At 38.6% G+C, this 21531-nt stretch overlaps 1 protein-coding gene across 2 annotated transcripts in view; it reads right to left on the minus strand.

The window, feature by feature from the left end:
• Positions 1–299: 299 nt before the first annotated feature.
• Positions 300–21531, minus strand: part of STK32B (serine/threonine kinase 32B) — a 157917-nt gene continuing 136685 nt past the window's right edge. Inside the window, exons 10-12 of one of the 2 annotated variants that reach the window (XM_071447319.1) lie at positions 19369–19500; positions 18529–18593; positions 300–1861 (exon numbers count right to left, since the gene is read on the minus strand). In XM_071447319.1, coding sequence (XP_071303420.1) covers positions 1723–1861; positions 18529–18593; positions 19369–19500 — 336 coding nt within the window. In that variant the 3' untranslated portion in view covers positions 300–1722. The remainder of the gene's footprint in view (positions 1862–18528; positions 18594–19368; positions 19501–21531) is intronic. The other variant, XM_071447318.1, reaches the window with a different exon arrangement.

Raw genomic sequence — 21531 nt, forward strand, 5'->3', positions numbered from 1 at the left:
AAATTATGTACCAAAATGCAGTAGGGCTGTAAGGTTAGGACATTTACTTCAAAAATGCCTTCCCAGCCTCAGTTAAGGTGCTAGCACTGTGGCATCATATGTGGTTGGTGTACAAAATCACCCAGAGCAGCTCTTCTTGCTCAAAATAAAGATTTTCTTTCAGATCCAGATCAAGGTCCAAGATCACCATGCATTTTGATTGGAACAGAAAAATAGGTGTTTCCAGAAATAATCTGAAATCTTATCTAGTTTGGTCCTTCCCAAAACTAATATCAAGGAAAAAAAAAATAAAGAAAGGATGGATGGGAAATAGTTTATTCTGGGTGATGAAATTTATCATCTTATGACCAGAAAAATTTTGCTCCTTTGTTTGATTGTATGATTATTTCAGTCTATGACCAAATTAAGAAAGAAGACCAACACCATGCTTGTGACAGACATAAAATCTTTACCTTTGTACATTTGTAAACTGTTTGTTGTTGATGATATGGAACACTGTAACATTTCATGGAGTGATAAAAATCTGTATTTGTGAAAAAGTTGTGACCAAAATTACATATAACATGAAACAAAATTTACAATAGATTCAATTACAAATACATTTTTTTTGAAAGAATGGAAATGATGCTGTAAAAATAGATTATTTCAAATAAAATGTTTCTCACTTCCAAAACCCTAACCTAATTGTTTTAAAAAGTTGAAATGAAATTTGCTTACAGGTGGTAACCCTTCAAAACAAAAGCACAATGGGACAGAATAAACATGCATTTATTATAAAAATGTGGATGTACAAGTTGTAAAATATCATAAATGTTTGGAATTTTGGCTGCTGTTTAAAATAAAAGGACTTCATGTCAGCAATATTTTGACTAAAGTACATTTCTTTCTATTCAAGATAGTTTCATCCAGAATAGATCCATGAAAACAGAGACACATGTAACTTTTTAACATTTTATAACACCTAGCTATGGATCTGAGCAAATTCTTAATGTTTTTAGCTCTCCTTACTAAGCTGCTTTTCAGCTCTGGCTCAGTCAGCCTATTGTTACAAATAAAAAGGTGTTTCTGATCCTGCATCCATTAAAGTCACCAGCAAAACTTTGACTTGGCCAGGGTCACACCTTTTACTACAGAGCAGAACACAGGATGTTAAAGAACAAGGTGAATACACTTACACTGCAACTTTTTCAATGAGTTTCAGGTATTTAAATGAAATTATTCAGTGTTTGGCCTATTTGACACTACATTAATGTATTTACATCATGTACATCTGTTATAAACTCAACAGCAGATGCTTAGAGACAGCTGTGTCCAGCAGTTTCACAAAATTTCAAACTGGACTGTTTTAATTAACAGAGAGATTGGGGGTAATATTAAAGCCTTCAAGATAAGCTGGCCCCAGTTGTCTCTTGCAAATATCCAGGAATGTGGCAATCTTTGAGAGGCTGCCTAATGAATTGTTTCAAGTTTTCTTCCAGGATTTTGAAAACAAAAGTCACACTTACTTAAAAAACTGTATTTTGCTGCTGATGGTCATTATTCCAGGGGCAGAGTCAGGAGGAGAGCAGAGTTGGACGTGGAGAATCTCAGCCTGTGTGCTGTGCGGGTTTGTCCTCGGCCAGGGATCCTGTTTTGGATGGGCCAGGCTGGATGCAGGGGAGCAGGGAAAGGGGTGCAGAGAGGATCCCCCCTCCCTGCCTGTGTGGGAGCAGGCTGGGCTCACTAACTGCTGCAGCCCCTGGTGCAGCCCTGTCCCAGCAAATTGTTGTTCCTCCCGTCTTGGAGCTTCTCGTGGCTCTGGAGAGATGCTCTGCTGTCAATGCTGGAAGTCTGTCCACTTTGATCCTGCTGTCTTCTCAACCTGCCAGAGGTTAAAAACATGGATAGAGCTGTCATGTGCAGGTAGCTGTACTGGAAGGACAGCTGCTGCCTGCCCTGTGGACAGCCACATCCTCCTGGTATAAAGCATTCCTGCATCATTTCACCTGTATTCAATGCTTGAGCTTCATAGCTGCCATTTCCTCTAAACACTGATGATTGCTTCCTCCTAAATATGGGCAATTAGGTCTTCACAAATCCTGCTGCCCTTACTGCCTGCCATAAAGAGCCAGCACAGGATTGTGCTGGTTTTAGCACCTCTGCTCAGGCTGCAACTTGGTAAAACCTCCAGGTAGCTGGAGGCTGATGGAAGCTGCTGACTGGGCACACAACAGCTGCTCCCCTCTGCTGTCCTGCAAAATTATCAGTAACTCTCATCAGTAAAAGAGAAAAAAAAACATGAGATGAAAGTATTTTCAGTATTCCTCTTGTTATTACTTCATGTTATCAAAGCCTCATGAGTGGTGTCAAGGAACATCAGCAACAAAATCCTATGCTTAAAGACTGCAAAGTTCTCTTCTTTTGACATAATTTTCTGGAGAACAGCAACAGCCCTAGAATCACATGCAGTCCCCACCAACTGTGTTATCAATGAGCTTCTCAGCATTTCTGCTCAACAGCAATCTCTGTGATTTTACTATGATTCATGTCATATTCAGTAGTTTCCTCCAAACACTGTGTAAAGATGTAACTTTCAGAAAAGATGTAAAGATTCATGGGGAAGCTATGCTATGTTGTGGGAAACTTTTTTTTTTTTTTTTTGGAAACATGAACAGCTACTTTTTTGAAGGATTTTTTTCTCTGTTTTTTTTTTCTCAAAATGGGAAATAGTATTCCTCAAAAAGGCACCAAGACTTGGCACCAGAGACATTATGGAAGAGCTCTTTGGTACAGCAATTATAAAAGGTATATATGCTATACCCCAAAAAAATCCCAACTTTGCAAATAGTATAGAATACCTAGGAAATAGTCATTAGTGGAAAAGCATGCAAAAATTAAATTTAAAGGTCAATTTCAAAGCCTTAAATACTTCCAGGTGGCATAAACAATATGGAGACACCATACTTCTGAACAATCAGAAGAGAATGTGATGGGACATGAAAATACTGTAATTAAACAGATGAATACGCGAGGCTATTAAAGCAAAAAAAAAAAAAGGGAACACTGTGTAAAAGGGCAGATACATTAAATGAAAAGCTGTAAGAGAGACTGAAAACAACAAATTAGAGGAACAAATTGCCAAAAGCATTTTTGGTGAAGTTTTTTAAGTGCAGCAGAAATTCAATGGATACCATTGAATCTATAGGTCAGTGTATGAGTGAATTAATAGAGGGTAGCACAGAAAATATGAGTCCCCAGCTGAAAAGCTAATGTATTATCTTCACCAATGTTCAATGAGCTGAGGAAGATTCCTTTCCTTATGAGAAATTTGTCCATCATCTCCAATTAAAACATCAGTGAAACAGCTTTAAAACCAGTTGCTTAAATTAATGTTGACAAAGCATCAAGACAATGGATTTTCACCCTAAGCACTTTAAGAAAATTGTAATTTTTGCACAGATGAATGGAGAGTGTAGCTCTTCAAACTGTCTTGGCACCATGGAAGACAGCGGATGTGATGATGTTGGTCGTTTGCTGGTTTGGGGTGGTTTTTTGTTTGCTTGTTGGTTTGGGGTTTTTTAACAAGATCTTCAAAAAAGATCCAAGGGACTACCAGGAGAGCAATAGACTTCAACTTGAGACTTGAAACATCTCGGGATCTGAGCTGCTGGTACAAGACTGATGTATTTGTAGGCATCAAGAGAAAAGACTGCAGTGCTTGGAAACTCATGTTGCAAAATGTGGGTGGCAAACCTTGCAAACTGCTAAGCAGTGGAGTGAGAAAAACTTTGGGTCTATAGAGCTCTGAGGAATTAGGCTAAGACATGCAAGTGCTTTCTTCCTGGAATTGTCTATTTCCTTTGTTTGTAAAATGCTGAAAAAGAAGGCAAGAAGGCATTTACTACAGTGCTCAATTTAAAAGGAAAATAAGAATTCTCTCAACATGAAGCAAGAAAACACCAATTTATAATTTTTTTTTTTGAGAACCACTCGAACTGACACAAAGGCAGAATGCATGTAAGGAGGACAGTGGAAAAAGGAGAGAAATAAAGCCCATGCTGAGTTCAAAAGATACCTCTGGCCAGCTTCAATTTTTTCACTGTCTGCAGAGGTGGTTACTAATACTGATTTATTTCCATTATTTTCTTTTATCCTGCTCCTACTCCCAGGTCTACTATTGAAACAGAATATGGGGATTTGGAAGTCTTAAAGAAATATATTGTTTTAGCAGTGCTTCACTGTATTCCCTTTTCAGACACTTTTTCTGTATCTAGATTCACTATGCATATTTCAAACTATCAAAGTAAACAATGGATTAATAACCTGATGATGAGGCAAAAAATAACTGCTATTTAACTCTTTGGTAATTTATTAATGACTGTATTTAGTTATTAAAATTACATTAAGGATTTCACTCTAGGGGGTTTATTTAGCATACCAAAACCTGCTTACAAGGGTACCTTGGGGCTGGGAAACTGGACTAAGAACCAGGAGATGCTGATTCTGTTTCCACCTCTGTCACCCTTTGGACAAATTGCAACACATTTCCGTGTCTCAGCTTCTCTCATCAGATATCAAGCAGCTGCTGTCAAGAATGATGGAAGCTGAGAACTTTGTGTCTCTAAGTGCTGCTCTGTGTCTCACAGCCCTGAGTGAAACAAGGAATTACAGTCTGGTGTCTGTGATAATTAGAAAAGAAGGTGGCATGTATAATCAACCAAAATGTAATTATGCTGCATGTATAATTACGCCTGTATGCATTATTGAATGTATAAAAATACAAAAGTAAAGAGAACAGACTGGCTAAAAGCTACCATGGAAAATAAAATATTGAACAGAAAAAGACTGCAACAACTATGGCAGGACAGAAAGAAAATCACAAACATTTAATGAAAGACAGTAGAAAACTTGGGACCAGCAGGGAATTGCTTGCAGCTCAGCTTTGTTCTCTAGATGAAGAAGAATATTGAAGTTTGTCTTTAGGCTGTGTAGTAGGATAAGTTCAATGACAAAGACAAAGAATGAAAAGTTGCAGATTCAACATAACTGTCAAAATTTCAGATTTGCTAAGACTAAGCCCTCCTCCCAACAGCACTGCAGTTTCAGAAAAAATAAAATAAAGCAATTGGTTTGTATTTCTCTTTACCTCAAAACTGCAGACTCAGGTCAAGACACAAAGAAATATGTGTGCACAGTCTCTTCAGTTAAAATATTGGACTGTTACAGAAGTGAAATTTCTCTCTTTTTGGTGTATTCTTGATTCCTTAGTGTCAAACCCAGAGCACTTTTCTGTCAGATGTTCTAAGCTTTTAAAAAATGTGAGTACCTTGACATGTTTCCTGTAATCATGGCAAAATAAATGCAGTCTGGGCCATTCTGTTCAAAAATGACACTAGTGCTATAAATCATTTGTAGGAAGCTGCTCTCCATTGAATGACTTATCTTGCCTTTAAGCTGGTGCAGCTACAGGCTGTGATAACTCTATAAGGGCCCAGGGAGGATGAATGGATTGATGTGGTGGATCTGAAGCAGGTGCCTGTTCCTGTGCTGAATACTGTTGGCTAAGAATAAATAATAAAATGGCCAGCTATGGATGAAAAAGTGAACAAGTGGTTCTAGTGGATATAGTCATATGGAACAAAAAAAAACCTGCAGGGAAAAGAGGATGAAAATGAGTTTGAACAGTGTCTGTTGCATTTATTCCATGACAGTTCTGTACAAATACATAAGGAGTCTCAGAGGCAATTATGCTGGGAACTAAGAGTGGTTCTGCTGAACCAACAAAGAGTTTTCCTTCTCTTCACCACTGATCCATGCAATACTGACAGTGTGTGACACTGAGCATTGCACAGATTCCTCTCCAGCAGCGAGGAGGAAAGAGGCTGTTCCAGCCTCTGCAGGAATGCACCAAGAACAGTGACTGAACCTCCAGTCAAATCTTGGTTTTGTCAGTATTTCTGGCAAAGAGAAAGAGCCTGTGTGAGCCATAATTTTTTTAAGGCTCTTTTTTCTCAATACTCAGATACTATAGTAGCATTCCTGCAGCATTGATTTCTGATACTGGATCTCGAATCTGATATCAGTCAGTGGAAGGGAATTCAGAGGAGAAGGAGAAATACTGGATCCAAACCCACTACAGCAGTATAGAGCACTGGCATCAGGCTTTGCAAAATGTACTTGCTGTGTTTGAGAGCCATGTGGAGGCTGTCACACTGCCTGGTGTGTGGTACCACCTTTGTGCAGCCGATGCATTCCTCAGTGGGTCCTGCCAGGCTGCACCTTTCAGGGTGAAACTGAAGCCTCAGAAATGCCAGGAGTTGTTTCAAACTGTGAGTCTGCTCTCTGCAACCATGAGAGGACAAAAGAGACTTTCCACTGACAAAAGAGAACTCAAGCCAGGCAGAGCTGCCCCTCCCCTGAGACTCCCACACTCGCCACCTCCTAAAGAAAACTCTTTTTGTTATGAAAAATCTGCAAGTGAGTTTGACAAAGCTGCAAAACAAGTGTCCTGAGTGTGGAGGAAATAGAACTGTCTGAGTAGGCATTGGATTTGCTTTGCCATTTCTAGATTTAGCATTTTACCTTGGTTTCTTGATATTTCACTTTGCTGGAGAAAACAGATGCTTTTGCTTTTGGTTTGGGGAAAAGAAGAGCTTAATAAAATGAATTCTAGGAACTCGTTTTATTGTAGGAAACAAAAGCCTATTAATGAAAACTTTTACATCCCTTGGGATAAGTCCGGAGGAATAGATAAATCTGTGGAATATTTATCCCAGTTATTCTTCTCAAGGGATGGGGACTGAGATCTGAATAGATGAGGCATGTCTATGTTGGGTTTTTGAAATTCATGAATCCTGGAGGATAGTTTGCTAAATAATCAGAAACTCATCTCAGTTGTATGATTTAGCAGCTACACAGAAGTAATGCTGGTGGCTTGTGCAGATGGCCTTGCTGTAAAGTTAATTCTGAACATGTCAGAATTAGAGGAAAAAAAATGACTGATCTGCCATGAGGGATAACTGTGCTCAGGAAGGAACTATTTCATCTACATGTCTCTGACCATGTCATGTGTTTTGGCTACTGGACCACAGATGCAGAAGTCACAAGGGGACTTTTTAAAAAGCAGTAAATGTCCTAATGTCCAAATCCCATATTTTTAGAATTAGCTGGCAAATAACATAGCACTAGAAACTTTTCATTCTCAATAGAAAAGATCTATCAATGACATTTTGTGAAGGACTTAAAAGAAGCTGGGAAAGGGACAGAGACAGACACTATTTTTTGTATCCCAGCCATAGAAAATGGAAATGAAATGAAACCTGGAAGTTGTGCTGTATAACTAAAATTGCTGGATATTGTCATGCTGAAAAACTTTCATCCAAATAGTTTTTACAGGGTGGTGTAATTCTGTAGAGGGACTCCACAAAGTAAGAAGATCCCCACAGTAACAATGCCTCACAGGGATCCTGCCAGAGCTGGGGACACCCAGCATGTCCAGCCAAGATGGGAGCAAGTTGCTAAGATAGCCAAGGATGGAGTGAGAGATTTCTTGGCACTGAGGGCAGGCAAGGTGTCAGTTTGGTAACCACTGCTCTTTCCCACTGTTTGTTTCTAATTTTAATTTTTATTCTGTGTGGTATTGATGCATACAAATTTGTGTAGAAACAGAACCAAGAAAATGCCTGGATCAATAAATCACAACTGGTCAGCACAATTTCCTCCTCAAACTGATGACTCTTTAACTATTCCCACACCACCACTGCCTGTCCCTGAACACAACTAATTTGTTTGACTGATAACTAAGCACTTTTACCAAATGGTCCAGAAATTGCTTCCTAAGGAAATTGAAGTTGTTAGCAGCTGGTTATTGAAACTGGCTTCAAGGCTTAGTTCCACACAAAAGAAATATGAAATGCTTAGCCCAAGTAGTTTGTAACATTTGTGGCAGTCTGGAGCTCCACAGACTATATCCCCATCCATCTCCATTATTTCCAGTCAAAAGGTATAAAAAGGAAAACTTAATGGGACTTTGGAGTCTAACTGCAGCAATAAGATTTCCTTATTGTGGAACAAGTACAGACTATATCTCTGTGTTACTCACATTTTTAAGTGGCATTATGCAGAAAAACATGTTCTAGAAAGACCAGAAATATTTGGACTGTGAGGATTCAAAAGGACTCACACTGGGTGTGATAAAAATTATAACCACAAAGCTGCTGGGTAGTTTGAACTGTACATGTTGGTATATCCCTCATGAAAAGGGATAAGTTTTGGTTTTCAGTCCTAAACAATAAGTGTTCAGTGGTAAGTGGGTGGTTGGCAGGTGGAAATTAATGATGTTGGTCATACCAGCTCATTTTCTGCATCAGCTCACCCAGCAGGCCCAAAAGGACTCTTCCCATGGCTTGGCACTGAGGATAAATGGTCACAGCACCCATGATCTCTCATGTTTTTGCCAGAAGAAGAGTCACTTCCCCAAAATCATGCAAAACCTGATCATTTATAAAACCCCTGTCTAACCTTTATAGCAGCTCATGCACTTCAGTAAAGCAGACACTGCAAAAACAGGGCAAGGGTTTGGCAGTAAAATGTAGGTCCTGCAGTGCACACATCTCTTTTCAAAAATAATGGGCTGTATGCACGTGCATCTCACACTCCACTTTGAAAACTTCACCCATTATTTTTCTGCCATCATTTTAATATTGACTGCAGGCAATGATTGTGGAAATACTGATAGTGGAGCATGGCTTCTGGGACAATGAGCAGCTTGGCTTGTCATCTGCTTTCCTCTATAAAGAATAAGAATGGACTTTGATACACAGTCACTTAATAATTTTCTGCCTGCATGTTTTAAGGTTTCTCTTATAAATTGGTCCTTCTGTGTTCTATTTTTGTGAGAATGGAAGAAGCTGACAGTGTTTTACAATTGTAAATGAGTGTCACTTTTTCTCTTATATTTCCTTTTTTCTGCTCACTAGTTCTCTTGTTCCAGGTTTTTATTCAACTATATCTTTCAGTGAAAAGGTGAAATAAAGAAGGAAGAAGTGAGCAAGGGATTCCGATCAAGGTATTTTTAACTGAATAAGCATCTTGGGAAGAGTATTTTTACTTTTCAAAACAAAATAGCCATAAAATTTGTCATAAAGCACTGAAAATTTCTAGATTTGCCTCTTTTTTAAAAAAAAAGTTAGCAAAAATGAGCCTATGAGTTGATCAGAAATTCAGACAATTTGCTTAATTTACACTTTCATTCATAAAGAAGAAAATAATAACTTTGCTCAGTGTAAATCTTAAGGAACAGAGTCAAGTTTGTCCAAATACAATGAAATCCTCCAATTTGAAAACATGTGCTTTAACTTCATAACAACATATAGCAGAAATAATTTTTAATCCTGCTTAGGTTACCTGGTAACCGGAACATCTGACAAATTATTCACCCATTTCCTGTTCCCCAGTGGTGTCTGGGAGGGCTCTCATGACAGGCAGCAAACAGAGCACTGCATGGGAATCTAATTCCTGCATTTTAGGTAGGGATCAATGCCTGGGAGCTGAGTGAGTGGCACAGACTGCCTCACCTCCTTCTGGCTGATCTCTAATCTGCAAACCAGAGCTGGTGTATTCCAGCTGCTTCTTGGGCAGCCTTTGGTCTATGATGACCCCTGAAACATGAAGGGATTTGCTTCAGAGAGTCATTTTGGCCTGGGAAAAATTATTCCAGGAACCACATTAACAATAGAGCAGTATGGAAGACTACCTTGAAAAATAGGTAGAAAACAACAGTGAAGGTGGAAAATGCAGGGGAAAAAAAGGAGTAGAAATGAAGGAAGGAGAGTTAAACACTTTTTAAATGATGAAGGATTCAAAAGAATCTCAACCATGGAGATCTAATTAATTTAACTAAGTAATTATATTGCTAATTATAACTATCTCAAAAGACAGCTGTATATACCTAATTTCTTTTTTGGTTTGTTTATTAAGTTCCCACTTTAAACCTAGCAGAGGAGCAGAAAGCATGAGAGAGTTAATAGTGGGCTTTTCTTTTCTTCAGCCTCAGCACAGAGTGATCTCAGAAGTCCTTTCAGGAAAACAGAAATCACTGAAAAGTGTATGAATTTTCTAAGCATTTCTGAGTAAACAAGGAAGGCACAATCCTGCTCTGTGCCAGAGGAAGCCTGGGGCAGACCAGGGCAGAGTCAGCAGCGTGGGCCAACCATCATTTTTTTTAAAAAGACATTAATTTCCTAGCCTGCCTTGGTATCCTGCAGGGTGTAGGCTCACCCTTTTGTTCAGCTAATGGATAGATGGATAGATCACAGGGAGGTCAAGGGACCCACTCTGTAGCAGTTCATGAAGAAATGCAGTCTGTGTGAGGAAACTCACACTGGAGCAGGGGAAGAATGTGAGGAGGAAGCAGCAGCAGAGACAACATGCAGTGAACTGGCTGCATTCCCCATCCCCATGTGCCCCTGTCATGGAGGAGACAGAGGTTTTGGGAGGGAAGTTGAGCCCAGGAAGAAGGGAGGCATAGAGGGAAGGTGGATTTAAGATTTGGGGTTTATTTATTACTATCCTGGTCTTTTAGTTATTGGCAATAAATTAAATTAACCTTCCCCAAGCTGAGCCTGTTTTGCCCACGACAGTAACTGGTGAGTGATATCTCTCTCTCCCTGCCCTTTCCTCAACCCATGAGCCTTTTGTTGTATTTTCTTTCCCCTGCCCAGCTGAGGAGGGCCATGATTGAGTGACTTTGGTGGGCACCTGGCACCCAGACAGAGCCAACACACCCCTAAAGTCACTCTGGCTCTGCCTAATTATTAGACCTGACAATAAACATTCTCAGGCTGGCATATGCAGCTGGGAGCAAGCAGGTTCAGCCCTGCCCTTCTCACAGCACCAACTTCCAGGAACTAAAGGCTGGGAGTTGCCAGGGAACAGCCACAGCCTGCACTGACCTCTCTGCAGGCTCATCCTTCCTCAGCTATTTTTTATGCACGATTTCTCTGCCCAGTCCCAAACTTAACTCCACAAGGAGTCTGATCAGCTGTGCAGCTCCTTCATTCCCTGTAGGGGGGACTCCCCAAAAGGAGACTGAGCCAGGAGTTCCCTTGTGATTGCACAGCACAATTTGCAGCCTTCAGTGAATCACCAAACCCCTGCACAAGGTGTGGGGAAGGTGGTGCCCACCACAGGGATCTGCAGAAGCCACTCCACTGAACAGCACGTGCCCAGCTCAGTCAGAGAGGTGCCCCCACAACAGGAGCATGAACTGAGCCCCAGGAGAGACACAGGAAAAGCACCTCCAAATGGGAGGTCTCCCCAGAGGATGGGGATGTGTCCTGGAACACAGCAATGGACAGTCTGGATCTTACCTAAATCTCTTACTGACCTAAGTCTGCATTTCTTTTCCTATTTCCAAAAGGTTAGAGATATATATATACATACATACATTTATATATACACACACACACACACACACACATATATATATATATACATGCATACCTTCATATATACAATATATGCATACTTGTATGCATAAATATGTATATTTTACTGTTCAACCCTTGTGCTATTGTGAAGACTATATGAAAATGGAAACCTTGGAAGCTGTGAGAAGCCATAAATGCACATGCCCAGCAATCCCTCCTAACAGAGATTCCCCCCTCTCACAGTGGCCCAGACACTTGTGCAGGATGTTGACCAATAGGCTAAGTGGAGACAAATTGCTGCTGTGGTATATTCCCCTTGCTTCTGACATTTCCAGATTTCCTGAAACAATGACTGCATCAGAAGCCTCATATCTCAAGGACCTTGATGGATTTTTTCCTATGAATTTCTCTAATCCTCTTCTGAATCTTTTTCTATGTTTAACATCCAAATCACCACTCAGCAACATACTGCATTTCACAAAAAAGCATGGTTGATTTTCTTATTAACCTGCTGCCTGATAACTTTGTGACCTTGGTTACCACAAAGAGTGAATAACCATTGCTTAGTCATCTTCCCAATAAGTTTCAGAACATGTTATTATTTATCCTGTTTCTCTCTTTTCAGTTGCCTCTTCTCTGAGTTTAAATTAGTTCAAGTTTATTTAATCCTTCAACATGACCGATGTCACCCTCCTGGCCAATCCTGTTTTTCTTGAAAACTTTCTAAGTCCTTTTTAACCTTTTTGAGATAAGGAAGCAGAGCTGTACACAGAATGGAAGATGCAGGTGTATGTATTGAACATACATTTATCTATGGCTGGTTTTTGCAGGAACATATATATATCTTTCAGTCTTCCCTAAGCATTGTGCTATCCACAGTCTTTTCAAACTCTCCCTCCTTCATAACTGAAGCTAATTTTGAGTCTATTATCCTAAATATAAAATTAGATTTTCTTCTTCTGACTGTATTTGCATTTATCAGTACTGAATTTGAGCTGCCATTTTCTCACCCATTTGAGCTGCCATTTTCTTTAACTCAGAACCATGACCATCATTATCTGCTGCAGCTCTTTTCACTCACATTTAGTTGTGACTACTCTGGTATCATAAGTGAACTTTGTGACCTCAGCATTCACTTTTCTTTCCAACTCATCTATGAATGTGTTCAACAGACACATGGACATCAGAGTGACTGGCAGTAATAATGTTATCTCATTTTATCTCATTACTGGCTTGTTTCTGCATTGCTTCAGCAACTGGGCACAAATTGCTGTCTTAAAACAGGACAAGGAGTTCAGTCTTCATGACTCAGTTTATGGAGACTCATACCAAGTGAAAATTTATGTTAGTGTGGGACATAAAGAGAGATGAAGGTAATTACCTCATGGAGGTAATTCCCTATGGCAATGGAACAGTCATGACCTGTTATGCAGCCTTTATTTATCGCAGATATGATTTGTCCCATGTAACCTGCTTAAAAAAAAAATTGGTGCTCAGAATTATACAGCTGTGCTTCCCCTCCAAAGTCTGAGATGTACAAATGGAGACTCCTCTTTCCTCTGCCTGTGAATTGACTGCCAATTAGTTTTTATGAGTTGTATTTGTGTTTAGTTTTCTGTGAATAGAAACTCATTTCTGGCCTCCAGTGCTGAGGATTTATCTGTTATCCTGATCCTTCCAGGACCACATTTCAAGGTGGAGAATGTGCTGACAGATGCTCCCCCATGCAACTTTCATTCCCAAAGCTGGATGGTGGAGTGCAGCCATTATAATGATGTCAGCACTTGTTTGGGAACACTTTGACCAGTTTTCCTGGAAGACTTTTACAATGAGCTTCCAGATACTGGTTACCCTTTGTAATTTTTTTTTTCCCCTCCATGAAACAGTGAAGAGAACACATCAACAAGAGAAACAAGGGCATTTGTATGCACTCCTATGCACTCCTTTCTCCAAAAAAAGTGAATTTGAAGGTATACCTATAGAAAAATTACCAGTTTGGGACTGTGATGCTCAAACTTTTAGGTAGCTTGGCTCACTAAGAAGAGAGTGACATTTGCATTGGTAATTCTAAACCAGTACTAGCAAGCAGGAATCAGAGGCAGAAGTGAAAGGGCTTCTGTGGGCAAGCAACAGTTATTACTGCCCAAACACCAACCAGGTTCAATCATCACATTCAGAAAAGCATCTTTCCAATTGTAAGAGCAATCTCCAAAAGCAGACAGATCCATTATAAAAGAGAGAAGAAAGGTTCAGTGAAGAGCAGTGTAACCTCTAGAAATGCTCAGAAAGAAATGGATTTGAACTGAATTAAGGTCAGCAGAAGGGGCAAGAAAAGGACTGCAGCCTCATCCAAAAAGCATTCAGATATTTGAAGGATTATGATAAATATCTCCAGAGACACTAAGAGACATAAAATACATATTAAGAAAAATACGTTCAATGAATTACACTGCAAATCATTATGAATATTCAATTTCAATCAAACTGAAATGAAAGAGACTACTCAGGGACTGTGGATTTGAATCTTAAAAGACAATTAAAAGGAAAGAAAATGAACTAAAATAAGAGACATAATAAATTTCATCTTATAAATAATGCAGAGAATATTAAGTAAGCTTTTCCTCCATGATATGGAAAAAATAAGACAAGAGGATTTTAAGTATCTTAGTAAGCTTAAAATATGCTCCCTCAAGTTTTTGGTGTTTATTCTGGGAACAGAGAGCTGTCTGTTCACCTCGAGCTGTTCAGGATCATTTACAAGAGAACTAGATATGCTCAAATGGAAGGAATGATAGCAGGAAAAGACAGAGTAATGTGCTTCAATCTGTGGCACATTTTTTAGTGTGCTAGCATTGAATAAATACTGAGAAGAGGAATAAGGTGTATCAGTACTTAGGGCAGAGACAAATCTGTTCAGATCAGTGGGAACAAGACAGCTGAATATCATAACAACGCTATTGCAGCATAGTAGTATTAAGTTAAAAACCTCCAAATTCAAAATCACTAGGAATGTTTTGAAAGTTTTAACTGGAATTATTAAAAACATGGATATTTTCCTAATCAGCTCATTGCATTTGTTAAAATAGTTTTGCAGAATTCTAACCCATTTTCATGTACATTGGATATATGAAATACATATTCTAGACAGTAAAATGTGGATGTTTGATTTTGCTTTCTTTAGCAGGCTGATAATTTTGATTAAGTTTGTGAAGCATCTAACTGAAGGATTGTTCTGCCTGATAAGCAAATATTTCTTGTATTTTCTTCTCTTCTTTGATTTCTCACATCTGCAATCTTAAAGGCATCTTTCAGGGAGAAGAGGAGACTCAGGACCATAAAGGGTAAGAAATATTATTTCATTACATGCAAATATTGGGTCTTTTTCTTAATTTCTGGTCATTCCAGATTTTGGATATTCATAAAGAAATGTAGTTCTTTGTGAAGATCTGTTTAGTGATAACAGCACAAAATAATCTCTGCTCAGCTTTTTAATAAAGCTACAAGCAAACAATGTGGTTTTATCTGTACAATCTCCCCCACCACAGACACACACACAAAATTAAAAAACGAAAACTTGAAAATGTAGCCTACATTTATCTAAATTATATCAAATACTTATAAATTATATCAAATTCTGGAAAAATAAATTATAGCAAATTCTGGAAAAATTGCTGGCAAGTCTATGGAAATACACTTTTAGATTTACAATTAAGATACTGGAAAATGTTTGGTGCTGCGTTTCTGGATATTAAAAAAAAAATCTATGTACAGAAATGAAATTAAAAAACTAGTTATTTTGCCACAAAAAGGAGCCAAACAGATCCCTGAAAACTACTTTAGATACTATTTTCAAGCTAATCAGTGTCATTTGTATATCAGAGTTTATTTAGTTTATGTGTTTAAAACTAAGAGACTACACTGACACCTTTAACAATAGAAAACAAATCCTGCAAAAGGATTTTCCTATGTCATTTTACTTTGGATCAGGGCAGTGTGTGCCCCTCTCTTGTAGGTACTGGAAGATATTTTCACTGTGGACAGATTCCATACCCCCATGTCACATCAACACACACACACACACACACACACGCACACACACAAAGAGAGAGATATTTTAATTTGTAGCTCACATCCACTGAAATATTCAACAGAAGATGATGCCTTCTAATCAGGATTGTGTAAGGGATACAAATCTAACTTTTTACCCACTGCTGACAATCACTAACTTCATGTCTTTGTCCATAAAACCCTTGCTTAAAACATTCCTACAAATACTTAAATACAGAGAGCAACAGAATAAATGTGCACATTCTGTCTTTGTCTTCATTAACCAAAACTTTTAACATACTTCAGTCTCTTTCACTGTGTTTAAATTCTTTTTACCATAGTGGGCCTTTTCCCTGCCTGCCCCTGCTCCTCTTGCCTACAGTCTAAGAGTTTCTGATAGTCTCCTGAGCTTCTTGAGAAGAAAGCAAGGATGACACGTTGCAAGATTTGCAGTGTCTCTTGCAGGATGAAAGACACACAGTAGAAAAGAGGCACCGTGTAGAGCTGCCAGCAAGGCATTCAAAAATATCAGATTTTGCTGTTAATAGCAGATATTTTACAATTATTGAATTGAAAGATGTTGTGGTAACTGTGATGGCTAGCACCACAAAATTACCTATGTATTAACACCTGACTTAGTGTTGCTCAGTTAGAAGCATCTGGATTTTTTCCTTGCATCCTTGTAGTATGGGGAGTCTCATTTTTTTCCCTTGAAACACATGCTATTTTTTTCCCATCCTTTATTAGTAATTATGTAGTGTTCTGTGACACTGACGTAAACTGAGCAGAAGGCTTAAGTGACAATAAAATGTAGATTTTTGCTGCTGAATATAATGAAGATCTAAGGAAATACACAGATACTTTCAACAGTTTCTGTGTAGAAGAACATGGAAGAATATCAAAACATCTGGCTGCTTTAATCTGAGAGTGACTTAAAGCCCTGTTTGGGATTGGCACCTCACCTAATGATACCATCACATTCTAATATGTATTATATTTGTAGGAAGAAATGGTTCACATCTTTCAGCATCTCAGCTGTTCCTAAGAAGTTGATGGGCCATGTGGCTTTGGAAACACATGTAAGCACAGCCTCAGCTTGTACATCCAGTCCTGAGGGCACAGAAGGTCTGAGGAAACCCACCCTGAGTTCCTCTGGTGTATGCTGTGTAGCTTCTGGTATGATGGCATCTCTGCTTGCCACTGCTCCTGTTTTGTTCTCATTAACTTGAACTCACTTTGCACTTCAAACATTTGACATCTGCTTCCCCCCTTCTTAACATTCTTTTTCCTTGAAAAATATTACAGAAGTCTCTCCATGTCTTTCTTAAATTATGATGCAATTGAAAAGAGAAATGGTTGTGATCTGGCTTTAGACAATGCAGGATCTCTTATAGGTCTAAACTAAATTTTCTTCCTTTACCTTGTCAAAGCCAATCAAGCAATGACCAAAACACATGCTTTTCTGGCTGAAGTGCATGTGCTTTACCTTTTGCTTCCATTTTACTTGTACTCCATTTAAACTTGATTTCTCATCAGCCTCTCAGAGTTTTTTATAGCTTGTGTTGTTACTGTAGTTGTGCAATATGAAACAAATGAAAAAAATTTCTATGCATAAAAAGATTCAAGAATAATGCAGTAAAATCATGACAAGAAACATTGTTCAAGGTAGTGAACGCACCAATGAGATTTTGAGTGTCTTACAAAAATCTGGTGTTCTAACTTCCAAAAATTGCTGCATATTGGATATGCCTCATATATGACTCTAGGGTAGGTGGGAGACTAATACCTGGAAATGAATTACTTGTATGAACAGCTTCTAGGAAACTCATTAAATTGATTAACCAATGTAATATTTTTCTAATCTTGTTACTATGATCTTAATAATTTTAAATTTTGTGGGTTAAACTACAAAGTTCAAGCATTCAGTAGTTCAACTGATTCAAGGAATCCACCAAGATGCTTCTTGAAACTTTCTATGGGCTGACTTGGTCTGGGTTCTCTTCTTTATGGCTTTTACAGAAACCAGCTTTCTTGTGCTAGAGATCATGCAAAATAACATGAAGAATCTGCTGGACCTTCCTTTTCTTTCTAAGGCCTTGTATTTTCTGTGAGCAGTCTGTATCAGTCAGAAATGTCTCACAGACATTTCTGTAACAGGAAGAAAGGTGGATCGTGGCATAATTTCCTTTGTGCTATTCTATGAACTGTGCAAAGCTGACAGTTCCTTTTCAGTTTTAATTACAGACACAGTAATTACCTGAACTGTATGCATTAAATAAAATAGTCACAACTTTTAAATTAATTTTTAACATCTCACAACTCTATCAGAAAGGCTTGCATATATAATTAGATCAAATAAAAACATGGAATACACTTGAATGAAATGCAATAATTTGACCAAAGACACAAAAAAGTCTATTGTTATGACTTGTATCTGCTAATACAAACAGGTCCACAATGACTCAGAGGCCATAATTAAGAGAAAGGCCGTGCATTAATTGAAGCAGGAAGATTATTGATATCCTTGGGAATCAGTCTTGTGCCTCTGTCAACCCTGGCTGACACTTAGATTAGAAGTTCTTAAGTTCTTGCTTCATGTTTGGTAGAGGTGTAATACTTAGCCTTGTTGAAATAGTTAATGTCGGAATACACTTTTTTTTTTTAAATAGTGGGTAAGTATGAACAGCTTTTCCAAGTCAGAACAGTGCTGTCCATAGCATTAAAATTTCATGAGTTATGAGTTCCCTTGGTTTTGTTTGAGTTGTGAAAAAGTAGTACCTTTTATTGCATTCCTCTGCTTAATTACTGATGGTTTCTCTGGGGAGTTCCAGTAACATTTACCTCATATTTCTAACATACTTTCATCACAAGGTCTTCTGCTTGCTTGCAGAGATGCAAGAACTACAAAACCATCACACCAGAGACTATAAGAGGAAAAAATCAGTGGAAATCCAGTCTTTTAGGCTCTGCTGCTGTGATCATTAATCACCTTCCCTTACACTGTGAGAAAAAAAATAGTTCTCAATTTAATTTTAGTACTGAATGCTAAAGAGGCATTAAGAAATGCACTTACTTCTCTCTGTTGAATATGATGAATTCTTTCCTAACGGTTTCCAAGCACTGCTGCAGGTGTACGTTCTTTAAAAAACAGCATGAATAGGTTGATTAAAAAAGATGAGGAATCATAGACAAAAATCACAACAACACAAACAACACTGAACAAAATGCTTATGAATGAATGCTATCAAGAGGCATTTCGAAGACTCATTAAATTGGGCTGTGATAGCACAATCAATCTCATTCTTTTGGAAGAAGTTCTTCACAAAGAATTCCTGAGGATTTTTACATCTGATAGCTCTAGGAAGAACAGCTTGCATGAACATTCAAAATCATTAGGAGTAGCAGCATAATTTATAAAACCTCACTGGGATGATAATTCAAGTCTGGAAATTATTATTAATCTTCTCGGTACTCTTGACTGTTCATACAATGCATCTTTCTACATGGCACACATTAGTCAAGAGTGGAAGAGACAGCTTTAACATATTTATAAATAACGAGCCTTTTCACTGCATACTTTTCATTTTGGGTAGTAGTAGCAGCAAATAAATACTCTTTGTAACTATTTGTGCATGTGTGGGAAGTGTTTTTCGCAACTGGCAACAGTTTTTCATACTTTAAATGAGCATCTGTGATAATCTTAAAAATTATTCTAGTTTAAAGATGTTGTTACTATTTGACTGAAATAAATGGTTGCTTTTCATCTTGCTTTGGAGGTGATTTATGCAATGTATAAAATGACAGATGGAGAGGTTGAGTATATTTTCAGAGATGATAAAGCTGAACATAACTGTGTTTGCCTATTAGAGTGTAAACAAAATGCCACTGACTGCAGCCACAGTCCCCATCTTACCAGTGGGCAGGTTTCCTTAGCTCCATCTTTGGATTTGTTTTTGGCAAGTCGCTTTTTCTTTTTATGGAGAGGCTTGGACTCCAAAATCATTTCTTCAAGTTCAAATGTGGGATCACAGTTCAGTCTTCCTTTCTGATACAAAAGGATTCAAAGTTAATCTTTGAAGCATTGTTGTGTTTTTTTAATTTGTTTGGCAAGTGTTAACAGCAGTAATAACGAACAGCTCCTCAATTACATCTGTAAAATGAAAACTGTCTTTTTAGGCCTGAAGTGATGCTCAAAGTTTAAATAAGGGAGATAAGATAAAAATCATATTATAAAGCAATTATAAAGAGTTAGATTCTCTTCCTGGTTATAAACAGATATATTCCAACAGTGACAAAAGTTATGCTGCCCTGTGAGAGATTAATCTGGCCCAGGGTCTTCATCAGAATATCAGTTAGTGCTGTAGAGTAGTAGTGACACCAGAAATAGTGCAGAAGAGCTGGGGAGTACCTCTAAGACCTTGCTGAAATCTGATTTGCTGAAGTGTTGCAGTGGATTCATTTATTTAGATGTTGTCCATGAGAACAAAGGAAGGAGCAGGCCTGCTTAAGTTAGCAGCATTCATATAGAAAAGGGTTCACACTATTATAGAATCCCAGATTGGAAAGGATCTCAAGGATCATCTGGTCCAACTTTTCTGGGAAAAACCACAGTCCCCAGTCTGGACAAGATGGCACAGCAACCTGTCCAGCTGAATCTTCAAAGAGTTTTAGAGACTCCACTGTTTTTGTGGACAGATTCTTGAAATGGCTGATTGTTGTTATGAAAAATTTTGTGCTTGTGTCCAACTGGAATCTTCCCAGGAGTTACTTGTACCCAATACCCCTTGTCTTTTCCATGTGACTCCCTGTAAAATGGAGTCTCCATCTTGGTAGCTAACCTTTAGGTAGTGGGACATGGTGATAAGGTCTCCCTTAATCCTTCTTTTCTCAAGGCTCTACAAGCCCTGTTCTCTCAGACTTTCCTCTTATGGCCTATTTCTCACTCCTCTGATCACCTCTGTGGCCCTTCTCTGGACCCTCTCCAGCCTGTCCACAGCTTTTTTGTGTAGTGGGGACCAAAACTGAACACAGTATTTCAGGTGTGGCCTGGCAAGTGCTGAATAGAGTGGGGCAATGACTTTTTTGTCTCTGTTGGTGATGCACTTGTTGATGCAAGTCAACCTCCCCTTGGCTTTCTTTGCCATGGCAGAACCCTGGTCTCCCACACTGAGCTTGCTGTCCACCTGGACCTCCAGAGCTGCTGGAGCTGTTCCTCAGCTGGACAGATCCCACCCTGGACTATATTTTCCCAGGCTGATGACCTTACACTTGCTGAACTTCATAAGGTTCTTGTTAGCCCACTCCTACAAAGGTCTTCCTGCAGGGTAGTTCTCCAAGGTGTCCACTTTCCCCCTCACTTTGGTATCATCAGTGGACTTCCTCAGGGTACACTTGATCCCATGCTCCACATCATTTGTTAGGGTTTTAAGCAGTGTTGGACCCAATATTGATCCCTGGGGGACCCCACTTGTGACAGGCTCCCTGTTTGAGGAGGAGATTTTTCCACCTCCCCCGGGTGCAGCCCATCACCAGTTCCCACCCATTACATGGATCACTTTTCTATACCATAACACATACATTTCTCACAAAGAACACAGTGGGAAACTGTTTCAAAAGCCTTAGAGAAATCCAGGTAAACAATGAGAACCACTTGCCCCATATCAACTGAGCAGGTTACCTTGTCATGATAAAGTTTGGAAAATCCCATTTGTCCTTGGTGAATCACTGCTGGCTTTTCCCAATCAGGTGCTTCATTCTAATCTATTATTCTTTTTCTATTCTATCCACTTTATTGAGGTTTTCCTTATCCATTACACATATTACTTAAATATTTTGGATTCTTTATTAAAAAAATGCCATGCTAATTTCTGATGCTTGACTCAAATTTTAAGATTCTTTGTTATACCAGAAAGTCCTTCACAGAAAATTTGCAAACAATTTGAATTGTGTAGTGGAAGATGTTAAAAGCAACCTATTTTCCTCTGGGACTTCTGAGATTTCAATCACACCATTGTCACTGTCAAGGTGGAAGTACTAAAATAAGTCATATATAAATGACAGATATTTATAGTAAGCA

The sequence above is a fragment of the Agelaius tricolor genome, unplaced genomic scaffold (assembly GCF_023055355.1).
Source record: "Agelaius tricolor isolate 1412-34295 unplaced genomic scaffold, bAgeTri1.0.p SCAF_24, whole genome shotgun sequence".
NCBI classification, from domain to species: Eukaryota; Metazoa; Chordata; class Aves; order Passeriformes; family Icteridae; genus Agelaius; species Agelaius tricolor.